Source organism: Staurois parvus, unplaced genomic scaffold (genome assembly GCF_062004578.1).
Source record: "Staurois parvus isolate SC_StPar_1 unplaced genomic scaffold, SC_StPar_1.0 ptg000393l, whole genome shotgun sequence".
NCBI classification, from domain to species: Eukaryota; Metazoa; Chordata; class Amphibia; order Anura; family Ranidae; genus Staurois; species Staurois parvus.
The window spans coordinates 1,284,895-1,305,464 of record NW_028318189.1 but is presented as its reverse complement, the minus strand read 5'-3'; the positions used below and the strand labels follow the sequence as shown (position 1 = coordinate 1,305,464).

The 20,570-nt window shown below is 41.4% G+C and overlaps 1 protein-coding gene across 1 annotated transcript in view; it reads left to right on the top strand.

Moving 5' to 3' along the window:
- The window catches only part of EIF4EBP2 (eukaryotic translation initiation factor 4E binding protein 2), a 39,450-nt gene that overhangs the window by 10,339 nt on the left and 8,541 nt on the right, over positions 1–20,570 (top strand). The window contains exon 2 of the mRNA XM_089686199.1: positions 13,784–13,960. Within this exon, the coding sequence (XP_089542325.1) occupies positions 13,784–13,960 (177 nt within the window). The remainder of the gene's footprint in view (positions 1–13,783; positions 13,961–20,570) is intronic.

The following is a 20,570-nucleotide window of genomic DNA, read 5'->3' as shown; positions in this document are numbered from 1 at the left end:
CTGACAGGTAAAGCTTTGCTGATCATCTTGTAGCCTTCACCTTTCTTATGTAAAGAAATTTTCTTTCTCTGACATTTCTCTTCCATGTGGTGCCGTTGCTGACAGCATGAAATGGGAAGGGGTTTTCTTTAAGTAACTCCCTTATAATCAGCTGTCTGCTGGACACCCGTTTAATGCATAATTGGACTCGCCTGTAGTTAAGTTCTTGTTAGGATTTTGTGGTCTTAAAATTTAGCTTTGCTCCTAAGACTTTCATTGGTGTCTATTCATTTTTGCAAGATGGTCTTGAAAGAATTTCTTAGGAAAAATACCGTGTGCAAATTGGCAAATCTTGTTTGCAATCACTGGACCGCATTTCTTCGAGTATTTTGTAGTATAGTGTCACATAGAAAATGATTCTGAAAGGGAAAGTAAAGGTTTTCTGACATCTGTCAGGGGATAAACTCATTTATGCTGAGCACTGTATATGAAGTTATACAATTTGAGGATTTGGAAATGTGGAAGTCGTACTCAAAATGGCCATTATTGATGAGCTGTGTAGTAAAATCGTGTGGGTTTTTTTTTTTTTTTTTTTTTTTTTAGCAGACCAGATGGCCATGTTAAATATTCCCACATGAATAGACTTCTATTTATGAAATGCATTAGGTGACATAGCTGTGAACAGTCATAATGATAATATGCTTCTCAGCCCCTGCTAGAAATTAAATTTTATTCTCACTCTCCATGTTTCTGAAGCTGTAATAAAACATTCACTCTGGGGGTGTGGTCTGGTGCTTGGGGAAGATGGCAGCTTAATATCTGAGCTCTGCGGCCGCTGGAGAGCTGCTGCTGCTTTTTCTGGCTTCTAACCGCATGATGGGCAAGGTAGGGAGATTCCTGCCTTTCACAAACACTCTTGACTGGGGAAAAATCTCCCAGAGAGCTTTCGTACCCAGCTCACGGACACACAGCACCCTCCGCCCCCTCCACAAGCGTGGATTCAGATGCGGCTCGGCGCCACGCTTTAGCACTGCAAGGGACACAGAGGCGATGCTGACCATCAAACAAATGCCAAAAATGTCAGACCTGCAATCGACATCAAAAATGCATTGGCTGAGTCTGTTAGGGACTTCAAGGAGGAACTCAGGGGTGTATCGAATGGGCTGATGGAGGTGGAACAGGCAGCTGGGAGACATGATGCCAACGTACGAGAACTGCAGCACCATGCAAGTAGATATAATATGCTCTTTGAGATGAATAGGAAACTGGAGGATCTCGATAACCAAGGCCAGCGAAACAATCTTAGAATTCGCGAATCGGTAGACCATGATTGGATACCTGCCGTGTTACAATCTTTCTTATTCAACAACCTGCTTGAAAAACCTCACAATTCACCATTCATACTAGACTGGACCCTTCATCCGAGGGGTAGAGAGGGAGACCCACCACGCAACATGCTTCTTTGTGGATTACCGTCTGAAGGAAGAAATTTCTCAAAGAGCAAGATGAGTTTACTTTCAATGGGACAGAGGTAAAAATATTTCAGGACCTCGCCCCGATTACTATGCAACACAGAAGGGGCACTTAGATCTGTGCTTCAGATCCTATGGGATCGCCATGTTATGTACAAATGGTGTTTCCCTTTTGGCCTTAGTCACGCTACAGGGAAGATCATATAGGATCTACACTCCGGAAGATCTTCCCCAATTTTTTGAGCTGCTGCGTATCCCGCCAGTGCCTCTTCTGAATTTGTAGCAGGCATTCCAGACCTGTGGAAAGAACCCCCTCCAGCCGTCGGACCTATGAACCCCTTGTTGCAAAGGATCTCTGACCCCTTACCGTCGAAGTCCCCTGATCGATGCATCAATCTAACCCAGTTTAGTAAGAATATTTCTTACAATCAACTTCCGCTTAAGGGAGAGTTGCTCTCAAGTTCGCTTGCAAACATTGTACCAAGCCATCTATACAGCCCAAGTGTAACATGCTGATTCCAGAAACTTGAGTTCTTGGCCCCTATGTGTATTCGCAGATCAAAATCTGGAATGGAGGGCTTCCAAGGTGTATCGCATAATAATCACTCATCCATGCTTTGGGGAGAGTTGTTATGCATCGGAAGTTATGAAAAACTGGACATTTACCTCTTTCCCATGTTGATTGTATTTTGTTTATTTGAACCCCTGGTTGTTTTATTTAGTTTTGAAATAATGTGAGGAGGAGACTGCTTCCCCTTCTCCCCTTTCATTGCTTCTCTACCCTTTCTTCCTTGCCCTTCCCTCTTTCTCTCCTTCCTTTTCTTACCCTTCCCTCGCGCCCCCCCCCCCTTCCTCCTCCTCGCCTTGTCTTTCCTTCTCTTACCATCCCTCCTCTTGTGAAAGTTAATGGGTTATTGTCCAATGCCTTTCGTTTGCCAATGGAACAAGACAGGGCTGCCCCTTGTCTCCCATTATTTTTTGACAGAATCCTTTCTGAGGCAGATTAGGGCAAACCCAGATATAGCCGGTACAACAATTTTGGTTAGCATGTTTACAAAAGTAGTAGCTTTTGCGGACTATATTCTCCTGTTCCTTGCACGCCCTTTAACGCTTCCTGTTCTGTTAAAATCTTCTCCCGTTGGTACCAAACCACTCGCCTTCTGAATAAGATATATCCAGAAATCCCAGCTCGCTGTTGGAGATGCAGTCAAGCATCTGGCTCGATGCTGCTTATTTGGTGGGAATGCTGAGTTACAATCGTACTGGAAGATGGTGCATGATATCATTGTACAGGTCACCTCAAACAAGTTAGTTTATACCCCCTTCAATACATATGCCACTGCTCACTCTCCATGGGTCAACAATACCACAAGTCATTTGCTATGCACACGGATGTGCATACCTTGCTACTGGAAACAAACCACAGTGCCTTCTCTTTTAAAGAATGGTTTACAAGAGTTGACAACGGCTGAAATGGAGTTGATAAACTATGCAGCCCTGTCCAGCCCTCTACAAAGAAATTGGATAGGTCTATTGTCTTAAAGCCTGTGATCTTCCACCTGCTCATTCTGAACTGTGGTATCAGGGTGCCTTACAAGGGAATGACGTGTTCTACTTTATTTTAGTATGATACTTTTTGTGCTTGTGTTCTACTGTTTTTGGTATTATGTTGCTATTTAAGCATTTGTCAAGTTCATGTACTGTTTTATGTACTGCCTGTTAATAAAACTATTGGTGGGGGGGGAAATTGACTCTGAAATATTGTACAACTGTGTCATAAACAAATGTAATATTCCAAAATTACCTTTCTCGGAATGAGTACATTGGCTAATTTTGTAATGAGGTTTCTCTTCTCCGTCGAAGTGTGTGGTTTTTGTTTGGTGTGGTGTTTTTTTTTCTTTTTTTTTTTTTTCTTTTTTTTGTGAACAAATGTTTATGCATTGGTCAGCCAACTGTGAATTCTCCTTCTGCTTTATGCTGTGTGTTTTTGTTTTTTTTGTTTTTCTGAAGTCTTGATAAGGTCTTGAAAACTGCAGCTGCTCTTAGAGCTTTGCAATCCCACGGATTTGTTTCAGGTGTTCAGCCTTTTATGAATGTAATTTTCACACCTTTCCTATCATAGTAATGCTTAAGACACAGCTCTTGATGTGACCATGAAACAAGATGTGTGCGTTTTTAAAACTTCATTGATAAAGAAGCAGGATTGCTTTGAAGCGCATCCTTTGTATTTTGGGGTATGCCAGCGGTGACAAAAATACTAATTGATAAAAAAAAAAAAATCTAAAATTGAGTGCTAAATTATGTAGCCCTGAGTAGAAATCTTTGAAGCTATATCTGTTGGATTCATAGCTTTACAATCTTTTGATCGTGATAACAGGAAGAGTATGCCAATAGCCAGCCTGCTTTGTTGCCAAATTCATAAAATGGCTACTGTATAATAGTCTTCACTTTTAAAATTATGTGAGGTGAGAATTAGCCTGCTCCCGCAGATTAGCTAATTCCAACATTAGTTGCACTGCCTGAGTATATATGAAAATATACAACTTTTCACGTTTCAATTTCTGCCTTGATCCTAGTTTAAGGACCCTGATCATGCATTGATGTGCTTCCCAAACTGAAACATCTCTGATGAACTATTCGACGCAAACAAAGGTTGAAAGTTTTTTAGTTTTAATTTCTGCCCTGAGGACCTCATCCTGTAAAATCGCATTAAGGTGCCACTGGGAGAGATATATGTAGAGATCGAGGTGGTCAGGGTAATGGGAGCATGATCAGATACTATCATGGGTTCAGTGGTAGTCTCAATCACATCCTCCACTAGTGCATGTGAAATAATTCTTGAACTGATGTACTACTGAAGTAGTATATATAAATCCGCTCATTGTGATGCTGAAGGCGCCATATGTCCACGAATGCAGACATTTTATTTATTTTTAAGTCTCCTTTAGATACGAGTAAGAAAGATGCGACTTGCCCTGTGATGAATTATCCAAAAGGTATAGTACCAAATTAAAATCTCCACTCAGAATAATTTCCCCATAGCCAAATGTGCTAACTGGCTTAGGTAGAATTGCAAAAATTTAAACTGCGAGGTATTTTAGAAAATATACATTTTTGCCAAAGGAATAGTCTAGCCCCCAATCTTCACCTGTAGAAATGCATATATGCCCTGAGAGTCTGATAATTTCCATGGTAGGGTTCTGGCCAGCACAATTGATACCCCTTGTGATTTTGAATTATCCGAGCAGGTATGGTAAGACATTGAGGACATTTGATTCGCTCAAGAAGGGCTGCCTAGCATGGGTGTAATGGGTTTCTTGCAGATAGACAATATTAGCCTGCATCTGTCAGCACTCACGGAGAACCTGTGTCCACTGCTCAGGAACATGTAAGCCTCTAACATTCTAAGATGCTACTTTTACTGTGTGCATGGTAAAATTCTTGGAACGACTCATGAATTATAATTACTGGGTAAATAATTTTATGGTTGGGGGTCACCACAACATGAGGAACTGTATTAAAGGGTCACGGCATTAGGAAGGTTGAGAACCACTGCCTTAAGGCATCAGCATAGCAAGACATTTTGTCAATTTCATGCTCCCAACTTTGTGGGGTTGGCCCCTTCCTGTTCCAACAGGACTGTGCACAAAGGTCCATAAAGACATGGATGAGAGGGTTTGGGGTGGAGGAATATGACTGACTGGCCTGCACAGAGTCCTGATCTCAACCCAGGTGAACACCTTTGGGATCAATTAGAGCGGAGACTGCTATCTAGGTGGTCTCGTCTGATATCAGCGCGATGATCGCGCTTTCAATTGGTCGGCCCGTGTGCCTCTCTGACACTGATTGGCCGCAGGAGGGCAGGGTTCTGCAGGGCTCCTTAGTTTTGTGAGTTTGGCTCGAAGTTGCGACGATCACCGGAAACCGAGAGGAGTGGACACTGCCTTCTTGCCATAACTCAAAATGTCCAAGGTGGTGAGCAATTATTCTTTAGAGGCTTCTAAGTGGGGGTAATGGATGTACCCTAAAGTGATCCACGACGTCAGGAGAAGTGCTGATCTCCAGGGGATAAGGATCCAGAGTGATCCTGAAAGCTGTTTGGCCCTTAGGGGTCAGTGTAAGGAAGTAAGGAGGCAATCTAGCCTTAGCAGGTGAAGAGTGGCACTGCTGTGGAACAAGAACACATTGGTTTTGCACACTTTTTGCACATTGCACGTATTTACTACTATCAGTGTTTATGGACATTTTTAATATTTTTGGACTTGTTTGATTAATATATAAAGTATGGTCATGTCACTACACTTGGAGCACTGTGAAAATTATTTTCTTAAATGAGAATTTATATATTTTTATATATATTTGTTTATGTGGGCACGAAGGGATAGGGATTAATACAGAGTGGCACTTTTTAATAAGGATATCTAACTTAATGATTTGCGTTTGATTAATTTTGTGACACTATTGCATGTGAGCACAGTTATTGTAGTATTTGAGTTAGGTTTGAGCGCTGCACTATATATAATTTTATTAATATTTACACTGTTTGGGTAGCAGGTTAAGTGCTGGCAGCTTCTAGTAGGTGTATTTCCCTTTTGCGCAGGAGGATCTCTGTCTATATTTCAGCCAATTTATGGGCCTATGCAGAAATACAGGCAGATATGTACCAATCATGCCATATGGTTAGGGAGGTGTGTGATTGGTCCCAGATTTATTCTGCAGCAGAACGACCCCCAATATGCCGCCAATGTCATTAGGGACTACTATCTTCAGTGTAACGAACAAGGAGTCCTGGAAGTAATAGTTTGCATCCCGCGGAGCCCTGATCTCAACATAGTCTGCCTGGGATTACTTGAAGAGACCGGAGGATTTGAGGGAGCCTACATCCACAGAAGATCTGTGGTTAGTTCTTAAAGATGTTTGGAACAACCTACCTGCCAAGTTCCTTTTTAAAAACGAAGCAAGTGTACCTAGAAGCGACTATGCTGGCTTGAAGCTAAGGGTTAGTTACACCAAATACTGATTTTGATTTAGGTTTTTCTTTGGTTTGTCTTGCTTTCCATTTTTGGTGAATTAAGTTTTTTAAAATATTTTTTTCAAAGACGTTCTTTACGGCATTTCTTCACATCTGCCTAAAACTTTGGCACAGTACTCTCTTCAGAAGAGATTTAAAAAAAAAAAAACAAATTGTAAAAATTGAAGAAAAAAACAGCAACAAAGTAGTACATATCCTAAATGAAAAAAGGAGCCCAATCCAGGCACTAAGGCAAGTGCAAGAGACAAAAGGGTGTGAGATTTTCATTCTCTACCCTGTGTAATGACTTATAAACACATGCAAGTCCATGTTGATTTTACATTTTAAAATGGATGTTTACCTTTCTATTTGCTTCCACTGTATTGGGTGTACTCCAGGCAATGTTCTCAGTGTCACAAGGGTTGGTACGTAATTTTACCTTCTGCCAAGTTATTGTTGGGACGCTAACTCATGTGATGCACAATTATTCACTTGGAACATCTTGTGCATCTAGGGTAACCTTATGTAAGATGTATTTTACTTAATGATCTAAAGCATATGTCAAGGAAAAATTAGGGAAAACTATTTTGCACATCTCTGGAATACATGCACATTTCCCCATGGTTTTTCTTTCCGTCTTTTTACAGTACAAAAACTTGCATAATTGAAGCCATAGTACTGTCTAATCATGATAAAGTGTAAGGCATGTAACAGTAGAAAACGTGATGTAAGCAGTGTACCACAGTAACAGACCAACCCAATGCTGAACCCTATATCAATCCATTACTCAAATTATCTTAGGGGTTGCTTGTGCAATCAATTGAAGTTAGAGTAACTGCAAAATATGACTCCATACGTATATCTCGTATAGTAAAATCTAAAGGACATTGCCCAAAAGATGAAGTAGGGAAAGGAGCAGATGAAAGGATTAAGAGGAGATGGAAAGAGGAAAGGGAGTGAAGGATGTGGGAAACTGAGAAGCGAGATGGTAAGCTTGCTGAGTGTGTGTAAACGACACTTTAGGCGTCTAAAGGTTGATATTCATATAGCTGGCCAGTGGAGTAAAGACCTGCTCAAATAGTTTGGTAGAGCATAATCCAAGAAACTTTGCATTGGAACGTAGAAATTGATTTCCGCATGTTTTATACTTTAATCTTGCTAAAAGTATAGAATATGATGCAATAAATGGTGTGCTCTTACCTTCCTGACACCAGTGTATTTATAGTTCCTAAATCCTAAACAGGTGGTGCTGCTTTACTTCACCTACAGGTGTAATGGTTCTTTACTTCATCTATGATTTGTTACATGGAATGAGTGACGCGGCGTGTGGGCAGAGCCCCACGTGGCTATGATGTTTTCAAATCTGACAGTACAGGGAGAAGTCTCCCTATACGATCTGTCGGGGGGGGGGGGGGGCAGGCGTGGCTGTGGCAACATGTTCCACCATAATAGCGGGTGAAACTTTGTTCCATAGGTGAACTTATCCTATTAACAAAGAGAACCACATGGTAACATGGAAAAGGAATGTCACAAGGCCTGACCAACAGAAAATAATTTCTTTACACAAGAAAGGTGAGGGGCGCCATGTTAACAACCTAAACCAGTTAAGAATGGATTATTTTGTCAGAATCTGAATTTTCATTCCTGGTTCTCGCATTGCCCAACGGTATTTTGGCAAGGTATTTAGAGTAAGGAAGGATTAGGTACTCATATCTTTTTATGCTGTTTTGTATCCCCCTAGGCTTTACCTCACTTCCTGTCTATTTTAACAGGTGTCGGATAGGACATAGTGGGGACATCGCTATGTACTGTGCACTACCCAGTCTTTTTAACCTCTTCCTGTCTGCCCTATAGCAGAAATACTGCTACATGGCGGCATGTGTGCACAAAATCCTGTGTGTGTGTTTTGCATTTTCAGGGTATGGGGTGTGGGTTCTGGCCGGTGATTGCAGAGGATCTACGGGGAGGAGAACGGTTTGTAAACAAACCCAGTTCTCCCTGTCAGCTCATGCACAGTGCTTTGGCTGTGCACAGCCATACAAAGCAGTGTGAATACAGTGAAGCACAAACACACGGCCCCTTAGTAAAACACACACAGAACACTTTGATCGCCCCTCATGTTAACCCCTTCCTGCCCACTGGCATTAGTACACTGTCAGTGTTTTGTTTGTTGTTTTTTTTTTTTTTTTTTTTGCACTCCCCCCCCCCAAAGAATGCCTGCCTAAGTCGCTGATCGCTGCTGTTACTAGTAAAAAAATTTAAATCCGTATGTATGTATATATACCGCTATTTGTAAACACTAACTTTCATGTAAACCAGTTACTTAATTTTTTTTTTTTTTTCATTTTGTCTCGTGCGCTAAAAAAAAAATAAAAACCGCATGTCAAATACCACCGAAAGCTCAATTTGTGGGGGGGAAAAAAGGACATTGATTTCATTTGGGTGCAGCATTGCATGACAGCGCAATTGTCAAAGTAACTCAGCGCCGTAACGTAATAAATGTCCTGGTCAGGAGGGCAAGTGGTTAAAGTGTGTTTCCATTTTGCAGTAATTGATAAACCCTGACCTTCCTATTTGTACAGCATACCAATAGAAAAACCTAATGCAAGAAGCCAAGCTTCTAAACCTTTACCACTGTTAGGGTGTACAGTGATCAAATGTAGTTTACAATTGAAACTGAAGATTTCCCACAGTACAGAGGAGCAATTTACATTTGGAGCAACTACATGGAGCGATAACATTTGTGCCCTGTTCATGTTTACTGGCAAGGGAATGCCCAGATGTTGCATCCCTGTCAGCTGTCCTATACATGTCTACAGCCATGTCCCAGTATGACATCCGCATGGGTACATGTTGGTGAGTTTGAGGCCATGCACCCACATTGATGTCACATTTGGACACAGCGGCTGTGCCCCATTAGACATGAGTGGGGATGCCAACATGGGGATCCATGCAACACCTATGCATCTCTGTACCAATAAACTCAGCCCTGTGCGGAGCATGGATGTAATTGCCCCATGTGAACAAGGCCTTATGTTAAACACAGCTGCCCAGCCCACTTGTAAGATTTAGTAGGCTTTTACAGTGTTGGAATTAACAAACCTCTAAAGCAGTGGTTCTTAACCTTGTTGGAGGTACTGAACCCCACCAGTTTCATATGCGCATTCACCGAACCCTTCTTAATTGGAAAAATAAAATATGTTTTTTAAAATTCAAAACATAGGTATATATTTAGGTATATATTTATACATAGGTGCACAAAATGAACAAAAACGGTAAGAACAAAGAACAAAACCATTAAAACATGATTTTCAAACAAAAACATAATAATGCATATTTACTGCACGATTCATGAGTCGGGTGTGGGTCTTCACCTCCGCCGAACCCGCGAGACTGACTCACCGAACCCCTGGGGTTCGATCGAACCCAGGTTAAGAACCACTGCTCTAAAGTAAGGTGGGTACATGTTCTCATCTATGTAACTAAAAATATTAAGTATGTTGGTCCAAACGATTCCACTTTGGGGTCTCGCGCACATTTACAGTTTTCCTTTGCTAAATCATATGTCCTTTTCTACTTTATAAAGCGTGTGTGTGATCTTTATTTTTTAATCTTCTCATCAGGCAAAAAAAAAATGAACACTTATTAGTGTCATGATATGCTTTTAGGTATCCAGACTTTTTTTTTTTTTTTTTTCTTTCGTTTTAAAAACATGGTTTTGTGTGTGAAATCCATGCCTAGTTAGAGTTGCTGACCACAATTTGTTTTGTTTCCTTTAACAAAGAGAGATTGGATATAGTCCAGACAGGGACAAGAGCTTTGCAAATACAAAGCCCCTTTCATATTTTGGGCTGGGTGGTACTTGAATAGCCAAGGCTATCAAGTGTGTGTTTTTTGTTTTTATTTTTTTTTTTTCTCTCTTAAAGCTGAACACCAGAAACTCCTCCCTTGCAGTGGGGCTGTGTCTGTACTGTAATTTATTATACAGGATTTATATAGCGCCAAGTTTGCGCAGCGCTTTACAATATAATGGGAGACCATACAGTTCAGTACAAGAGGGATAGGAAGCCCTGCTCCTGTAAGGTTAAATTGCTCATTTATGCATAGGGCGCTGGGTACTATAAAAGTGTTTACTTTTTTCTTTTTCTTTTTTTTTGCACTGTCCCTTTAAAAAAAAAAAAAAATCACTTATTTTTATCACAAGAAATGCATGCATCACTTGTGATAGAAATAATTAGTGACAAGTCCTCTTTATGGAGAGATATGGGGTCAATAAGACCCCACATCTCTCATTTGCACTGTAAGAGAAAATAAAGTGCCTTGCCATGCATATAAGGAGCAAATCCTGTTTAATACTTCATTTACAATATCAATTTAAATTTCTTTTTTAACCTTTTGCCGCCCCGCCACTGTATTAAAACGGTGGCAGGGCGGCACGGCTGCACAAAAGCACGTTTTTTAAACGTGCTCTGCGCTCCCGAGGTTTTCGCGGGGGGGGCACACGCTGACCCGCGGCTGTTACCATTTGATCCCCGAGGGATAAATCATTCGGTTTCAGCCAGTGATGTCCGGCTCAAATCGGATGATCGGTCCCAGTCCTATCCTATCCTGTCCTGTGTTGACATTTACACAGGACAGGATATGTCATTCTCTGCCTGGGCACATTCCATCCCAGAGAGAAGACACAGTAAACGTGAGTAAAACACTGCACATTTACAGTTAGAACACACCCAGGATACATTTAACCCCCTGATCGCCCCCCAGTTAACCCCTTCACTGCCCTGTCACCAGTGTCATTGATCACAGTGAACAGATTTTTACTGATCACTGTATCAGTGTCGCTGGCGACTTCCAATAGTGTTAGTGCCCCTCCCAGATAGTACCAGTTTGCCCACTAGTACACCAGTAATCCCAGTTAACCCCTTCACTGCCCTGTCACCAGTGTCATTGATTACAGTGATAACAGATTTTTACTGATCACTGTATTAGTGTCACTGGTGATGTCCGATAGTGTTAGTGTCAGCGCCCCTCCCAGATAGCGTCAGATTGCCGCTAGTACACCATTAATCACGTTTGACCACTTGCACGCTAAACCTCCATTGCTAGTATAGTGTCTGATTTCTGATCGATATCTTTGATCAGATCAGCCCTATACCAGCGTTCACATTACTATAGAATCCCCAGAAACGCAGCGTTAGCAGGATCAGTCCCGACACCTGCCAGCACCTGCGTTTAGCCCCTACGCCCCCCTTTTCCCCCAGCAAGTGCAGTGTCAGTGGATAACTGTCACTTGATACATTACACACAAAACCGCAGTGTTCACAGAATCAGACCTGATCTCTGTTAGCACTTGTCGGTAAATTTTTTGTAGCGGTTCAAGCAGTCCCTGACAGCCAGGCGCTCTTTTTTTCACGTGAGTCACACTAGGTTACTGTAAATTTAGTGGCCAAAATGTCCAACCAAAGGTACACTAGTGAAGAGGCCTATAGGATTCTTTGTTTATAGTGCAAAAAATAAAAAGCGCACAGGTGATCAAATACCACCAAAAGAAAGCTCTATTTGTGTGAAAAAGAGGACATAAATTTCATTTATGTACAGCATTGCATGACCACACAATTGTCAAACTAATGCAGCGCTGTATAGCAAAAAATGGCATAAATTACAGACACTAGACCAGGGGTGGGCAAACTTTTTGACTTGAGGGCCGCAATGGGTTCATATATTGGACCCGGGGGCCGGACCAAGAGTAGATGAATGATGTGTATGTGTGAATTAATATAAATTAAAATTTTACTTACCTTTGCTCCGCGCGTTCCTCTCTCCGTGTTCCCGCGCCGTTCCGGTCTTCAGGGCGGACTGTGAGAGGAGCCTAGCTCCCCTCATGTTCGTCACGCTGCCCCGCCTACACACATCCTGACAGCCAATCACTGGCTATCAGGATGTGAGTGGCAGCGAGACTGGCCAATCATTGCATTTGAGCGCGCTGAATGATGCAAATGTTTGCCTGCCCTAGCTGTTTTTTTTTTTGTATCGCGCTCCGCGGGCCGGAGCCCGTTTGCCCATTCCTGCACTAGACACTCTAACTTTCACACAAAGCAATTAATATACACTTATTGGGATTTTTTTTTTTACCAAAAACATGTAGCAGAGTACATTTTGGCTTAAATTTATGACTAACTTTGAGTTTACGATATATTTTGTTATAGCTGAAAGTAAAATATACAGTTTTTTTTTTTTTTTTTTTTTTTGGGCTTTTTTTTTTTTTTTTTTTTTTTTATAGCGCAAAAAATAAGCACAAAGGTGATCAAATACCACCAAAAGAAAGCTTTGTGTGACAAAAAGGACATAAATTGTTTGGGTACAGCATTGCATGACTGCGCAATTATTAGTTGAATTAGTGCAGCGCCAAAAAGCAAAAGGCCTGGTCATTAATGGGGGTAAATCTTCAGGAGTTCAAGTGGTTAATGTAATATTCTCCACTTCCATTTTGTGACCAAAGTATACCTGCTTGTGATGGACAACATGAATGCTCAGCTACATCTGTGAGAATTTCCTTCACATATTGAAAGACTGATTTTAAAGGGGCTGTTACAGCCACCAGTCAATTTCTGTGAGTGGGCTTGCACATATGTAGAACAAATGTCAGTTGGATATAATACAGTACATCCCTCACATTTTTGTAAATATTTTATTCTATCTTTTCATGTGACAACACTGAAGAAATGACACTTTGCTACAATGTAAAGTAGTGAGTGTACAACTTGTATAACAGTGTAAATTTGCTGTCCCTTCTAACTCAACACACAGCCATTAATGTCTAAACCGCTGGCAACAAAAGTGAGTACACCCCTAAGTGAAAATGTCTAAATTCGGCCCAATTAGTCATTTTCCCTCCCCGGTGTCATGTGACTCATTATTGAGAGCAATAACACCAGATTTAACACACCTGCTCCCCATTCACACCTGAGACCTTGTAACACTAACAAGTCACATGACACGGGGAGGGAAAATGGCTAATTGGGCCGAATTTTGACGTTTTCACTTGGTGTACTCCCTTTTGTACCCAGCGATTTAGACATTAATACATTAATGGCTGTGTTATTTTGAGGGGACAACAAATTTACACTGTGTACTTTAGCAAGATTGGTCCCTTATTTTTAAAATAAAACGGAACAGGCACTGAGGTAGTGTTTTTTGTTTTCCTTAACCTCAGAGTTCAGGGACAAGCGTAAAGCATGCCGCTACTGTGTTCTATTGCACTGTGACTTGTTAATTTTTGTTTAATGCTCATTTTAACACTTTTTTTTTTTTTTTTTTTTAGGTACTAGGATCATTTATGATCGTAAGTTTCTTTTGGACCGTCGCAATTCTCCTTTGGCTCAGACCCCTCCTCGTCGCTTGCCAGATATTCCTGGAGTTACCAGTCCTAATCCTCGTGTAGAAGAACCCAAAGTAGAAACAAATAATTTGAACAACCATGACAGGAAGACTGCTGTTGGTAAGATGTACTGGAGAGGAGTACACATGTTTGTTTTTTGTTTTTTTTGCCCCTGGTTCTCCAGGCCAGTGACACTATGTAATGCCCTGGTTTCAAGTTAGTTATATTCTAAAAGTATCTGATGACTAAGATACTGAAGTAGCTAATGCAGGGGCGTCCAACCTGCAGCCCCTGGGCTGCAAGCTGCCTAAGAGGGCTGTGAATTCGGCCCAACAAAGTGATAACTTGCCACCACTTGAGCTCTGAAAAGTTTTATCCCCTTCACGGCCAGGGATTTCTTTTGCTATTCAGCACCGTGCTACTTTGACCAATTGTTCAGTCACGCACCACTATACCCAAATGAAAATCAATATTGTGTTTTTGCACACAAATGGCTTTCTTTTGGTGGTATATGATCACTACTGGTTTGTTGTGGGTTTTTTTTTTTTTTTTTTTTTATGTTCTTGTATAAACAGACTGGAAAATTGAGGGGGAAAAAAAGATTTTCTACTTCTGAAACACATCTAATAAAAAAAAAAAAAAAAAAAAAAAATCACTTTATGGTAAAATGTATTCTGCTACATGTCTGGTTAAAAAAACAAAATCACAATAAGTGCATATTTAATGCTTTGATTTTTTTTATAGCATCTACAAACTATGCATATAGAAAAACAATTGGATTATGAATTTACACAGCGGTAGACTATAGTGGTAATGGCAGTGATCAGCGATTATAGTGCGACTCTGATAATATGGAAGGCAATCTGGCGCTAACAGACATTGGCTGAGAGGGACACTGATCAGTAATACTGTACTGACACTGACTGGGAAGGGGTTAACATCAAGGGGCAATTAAGGTGTTAACTGTGTGCCTAACAATTGTAATGTGTGCTGCTTTTACTCACAGATCTGGCTGTCCTTTGTCCCTACTTTTCAGGGAGAAGAAAAAGCCAGATTGCTGTTCTGTGTGTAAACACAGAACTCTGTACTGTGATTGGACACAGCATGAGTTGTCAGGAGGTTTCAGTCAATGACTGCCTGAAACTTGCTGATTGGCTGACAACTCGTGCTGTGTCCAGTCACAGCATTGGTCAGCGGGGGGGGGGGGGGGGTGCGTGCACACTTGCCTGACACCGGAAATCAAACGTTGACGTACATGTACGTTGCCGAGCCTGCTAGCAGTAAATGTGCTGTGAGCAGGTGGCAAGTGGTTAAAATGATTTTTTCTTGCGTTCATTTACAGACACAGCCTCTTCTTGATCCATGACCAAACAGGGTTTTATAGCCCCACTTACAGGAGTAGGATACTAGGCAGAAAAAAAATCTTGGTACAAAAATATCTGATGGGCACTTTGAGAATTGCTACTACATTCATTGAACCAGATTTTGATGCATTAATTTTATCAAACTGTCAAATATCACACTAGTTTCTTGTTGCCCTTTTACTTTTTATAATATTACAAAGTTTTCTTACTCGGGTACATTATCTATATCCGTAATCTGAGCTACTTTTTTTGCTCATCAGCTATCCATACTTTTAGTGTATTTTGTGTCCCAAGGCAATTCCTCTTCCAATGTGGCCCAGGAAAGTCAGTCACCCCTGAGCTAATGGGTTGACATTGTCACATGGTCCCAACATTTGATATACATTACCGTCCCTCCATACAGTCAACTTTGCCTATTTTTAATTGGTGTCCCTCAGTCACCAAGAAGAGTGTGTGTGGGTCCCCACAGGACCCTTGACCCAACATACAAATGAAGCAAAAATGCACACACACAGGGGCGGACTGACCATTTGCCCATTTGCAAACTTGAGCACTGCCTGTGGGACTGGGGTCAGTAAGGAGCCCCGTGAGATGCCCCTGGTACCTTTTTTTTTTTTTTTTTTTTTTTTTTTTTTTTTTTTTCCCCCCCACATAGGCTTTTTTGAGTTTGGGCGAGGACACGGGCCCCATGATCCCCTATTGCCCGGGGCCCCATGAGTTGTCGGTCCGCCCCTGCACACAAAGTAAACGAATTACCAATAACAAGTGCTGTGCTCATGCTACCCCTAAACCTGAGTGCATGCAGTCTTGAAACCACACCCCCATGCTCCAGTCATTCAGTTTGCTTATAATTAAATGGGGGAAAGGTAGCATTGTTGCTGAGTAATAACACGTGCCTCAGGATACCTAGCTATTATTTCCATAACTAAGCACCACCTTATGGCACACCAACTGAGAATGTAAAAAGAAGGGGGGGGGGGGAATACTCAAGTTAACCTTTTGAGAAATTGCTCATAAGAGAGTGGGGGTGAACTGTCATTCCAAAACCTAGGGACCAGCTCCAGTAGTTGAATGATATTCCATTCAGACTGATCACATCAAAGGGCAGCCTGCTACACTGTTGAATTTCCCTGAGCTTGGTAAGTGAAAGAGGTTGACTCCAAAATTCCTTTTGTCTGCATTTGTATCCTAATATTCCTTGTTAGTTTCTAGGAAGAAAATGTTAGCATGGCAAAACTATTGAAGGTCAGGTTTATATCTGAAACCAAAAAACACAGTTCGTGTGCATTCACTTTAGACACATGAAGGCTGATGCATCTTCACACAAATTTTCCCATCATGTGAAAAGCAAAACCCGGTTTAATTTCATCTGCACATGGTTGGCTAATTGAAGTGACTATTTATGCAATTGTGTTGAGGTTCTCCCACTCTTTTCGTAAATCAGCCCCATTAGCTACAACACTTCATTCCACCCCACTTTCTCTCCACAGGCAAGCGCAACACATTCCTCATTGTAATTCTAACAATATAAATTTGCTTCTGCCAGAATGGAGTGGTCTTCAACCACTTTGTGGTAATTAAGCGGCAGACAACAGAATTGTGAAAATGTTGTGTTTTTGTTTGTGTTTCTATTTAACCACTTGCCTACCGGCACTTATACCCCCTTCCTTACCAGGCCAATTTTCAGCTTTCAGCGCTGTCGCACTTTGAATGACAATTGTGTGGTCATGCAACACTGTACCTATATGAAATTTTTATAATTTTTTTTCACACAAATAGAGCTTTCTTTTGGTGCTATTTACTCGCAGCTGGATGTTTTATTTTTTGCGCTATAAACAAAAAAGAGCAAAAAATGTGAGTTTTTCTATTATAAAATTTTGCAAACAGGTAAGTTTTTCTCCACTGATGTGCGTTGTTGGGGTGGCACTGCTGGGCACTTGTGGATGGCACTGCTGGGCACCAATCAGGGCACTGATCAGTTCCGATCCTTCCTCTGCCAACTGCCGGTTCTCAGCAATTGCATTTCCTGGTGATCAGTGTGTCATTGGACACGACTGATCACGTGGTAAAAGGCCACTTTGATTTTCCTTTTACTATACCACGTGATCAGCTGTGTCGGTAGGACACGGCAATCACGGAAATTGCCGGGGGGGTGCGCAGGAGAGTCCTTTCTCTGAGGACATCATGACACCCAGAACTGGACGGCCGCAGTGAAGCCGTCATTCAGCGATCTGTGGTTGGCAAGTGGTTAAAGACCACTCGCCTGCAACGTATTGCAAACTGGCAGCATCTGCAGGACTAGCGACATACCCATACGTTGCTGTGGCTGTATCAACACTGTGGCACTGCAATTGTTAGATTAGCACATTTAACACTTTGGTCACCCAGCCAGTGCCATTAGTAGTGTCAGTATATAGAATTTTTCACTGATCACAGTATTATTGCCAGTAGCACCATCAGATGTCGTCAGGGACTGTAAGCTCCCCTCCCAGTCAGGGTTGGCAGTGTTGGATTACCCATACACTATCGCACTTGCGCTATAAATCACTGATCGCCGCCATTACTAGTATAGTGTTTGTACAGCTCAATATACTGATCACAAACAGAACTATACTAGTGCCTCCTTAGTATTGGGTCTCCAAAAATGCAGCATTGGCAGGATCAGCCCTGTTTGCTGCCAGCGCTAGTGTTTTTAGTCCTTCCACTGTTTTTCACAGAAGAGTTCTATCAATTGTGGGCCAAAGCAATTTATATGCCAACAATACATGGTCACCCACCCAAAAGTTAGCACTTGCCAGAAAATTCTTATGGAAACCTATCCCCATTTCCGACTGAAATGTGTGGGCATTAAAATAGAAAAGTGCGGTCATATTGATCCACAAACCCGATTCATCATATGCCCATGTTATTTGCTGTTACATATATGCCCAGCAAGGATCAGCAATGTACTGGTATGTTACTGGACTTTGAGTGGTTATACCAGGATGATGGATAAATGCGTAAATAGGTAGGCGCTAAAATGTCATGACAAATTATATAACAATAACTTAAAACATTATTTTAGTGACCGTCCCATAAAGATGTAGTCCCAGTCCCATAAAGATTTCCTCTTTCACCACGTGCAGACAAGTGAATTTCTCACTCCACCGGAAAAAATTGACCCCGGTTAAGGTGGTCAAATAGCGCTTTATTTTAAATATTGGCAACCAGCAATAAGCTCTCCTGGATCAGGCCTCCTGGTCTCCTAATATTATGTGTAGATCCAAAGGTTCAGAGATGGCTGCCCCAGTTGAGTGATCACAAGACTCTGGGTATACAAATAGTGGATGGATTCCCAATCCCAGGCTCCTCCAAGATATAGACATTGCTGCAAGCAGCTAAAATAAAACAAATACATTAAAATGCCCTAAGTGTAGTATTGAAAAATTTGTAAATGGATAAAATATCGATGCACTCACATGTATTGGTGCCCAAAAACCAGCACCAGTCTATGCAGTCTGGTTGTATTTCCAATGGTGATGGCTGGCGTGCGTTCCATGCCTCGCTCTCGGAGGCCCCGATATGGCGTCACTAAAACCCGGAAGTGATGGGATCAAGCTTCTACACTAACTTTTCTCATCAGCAGTTAGAGCAGTCTTGTGAGTTCAGCTGAGCACTGGTTCAAGCTTGTAGGAGCCGTTTTCTTTCTGCTCTAGGAGGATGTAAAAGTCCTGACCATCTGTCTGGACAGTGCGGATTGGCCCTTTGCTGATCACATGCATTCCACAGATTGGCCCTGTGCTGATCACATGCACTCCCAAGAAAGAGGGGGGGGGGGGGGGGGAAAGCATAAGCCTTTTAATGTTGTCCCTGAAATGCCAGGATAGTAGGAGCAATCCCTCAAATGACTCCTTTTTGGAAAGGCGACACAAGGGATTTAACCATTTCCTGTCCGGACACTTTCACCCCCTTCCTGTCCAGGCCAATTTTCAGCTTTCAGCATTATCACACTTTGAATGACAATTGCGCGGTCATGCAACACTGTACCCATATGAATTTTTTAGCATTTTTTTGAGACCGATAAATATATATTTATTTTTATATTTATATATATTTAGTGGTATTTATTCACCCCTGGTATTTTTTTTTTTTTTTTTTGCTATGTAAATGAAAGTCTAAATTTTGAAAGTTTTTTTATAAAATTTTGGTAATATTTCATCAGAAATCTTGGCCAAAATTTATTCCGTTATCTTTTTAGTAAAAAAAAACAAATTAGTTTATAATCAAAAATTATGATGTAAACAAATGTTGTTTTACTTTTATTTTTTTTATTTGTTTTTTACATACTGTCACCCTAGCAGTAGTGTCACCATGGTGACACTGTACTACTTGTGGGGTTTGATGTTGGTTTTTTTTTTGTTTTTTTTTTACACTAATTGCTTTTACACCCATAAAGGCTGTAAAAAAAAAAAAAAAAAATCATTTCTCCTCTAGCTGCATTCTTACAGCCATTGAGAACTACTGAGTGAGCTGTGATTGGTCACAGCTTGTCACATGGTACAAGGCTGTTGTGAATAGCCTTGTACCATTTGACCTCTATAATCGTTCAGATTTCCCACGTAGTAAGCAATGTCACAAGTGACATCTTGCTTACTGCTCTGCATGTGATCACTGATTGGCCAATCGGTGATCACATGATCATGACCTCACACAGAGGTCCCGTCCGATCGGTGTTACACTGTGTCCGGAGGACACATTGGGCACCGGATCGCGGTGCTGCGCGTTCCGAGGGAGTGTGCACAACTAGAAAATGTGGGTGCCGTTTATGAACGGCAACCCGCCCCTAGAGTGACACCGTCCTGCCGTTTTAAAAACAGTAGGTGGACGGCAAGTGGTTAAGAGGCATGGTGGCTATTTTGCAGATCTCATTTGTCGTTTTTGGAAAATGAAGAAAAACGAAAATGCATTTTCTTTGTCTTTCAAAACCCTGTGACATTAAAAAAAAATCTGAGAAATGCCCATCATGCCTTTTTATCCTTTGTCTACTTTCCAAAAAGGTCATTTTGGGGAGTGTTTTGTACTATCCTGGCATTTTAGGGCCTCCGAAACTGATAGGCAACGAGGAAGTGACATGAGAAAATACACCCTTTGAAAGCCTGGAGGTGGTCATTGGAATTTCAGGATCTGTATGTGGTAGCTAGGCTGCCAAAAAGTCTCAGATGTGCTATCATTCAGGAGAAGTAGCCGAATGTGTGGCTTTTTTTTTTTTTTATAAAGGGGGTTCCACATATATGGGTGAGCAATATATCATGTAAGTGGCAACTTTGTGTTTAAAGACGTAGGTTTAAAGTCGTGCCTCTCAACAAATTCCTTGATGTCTACTTTCC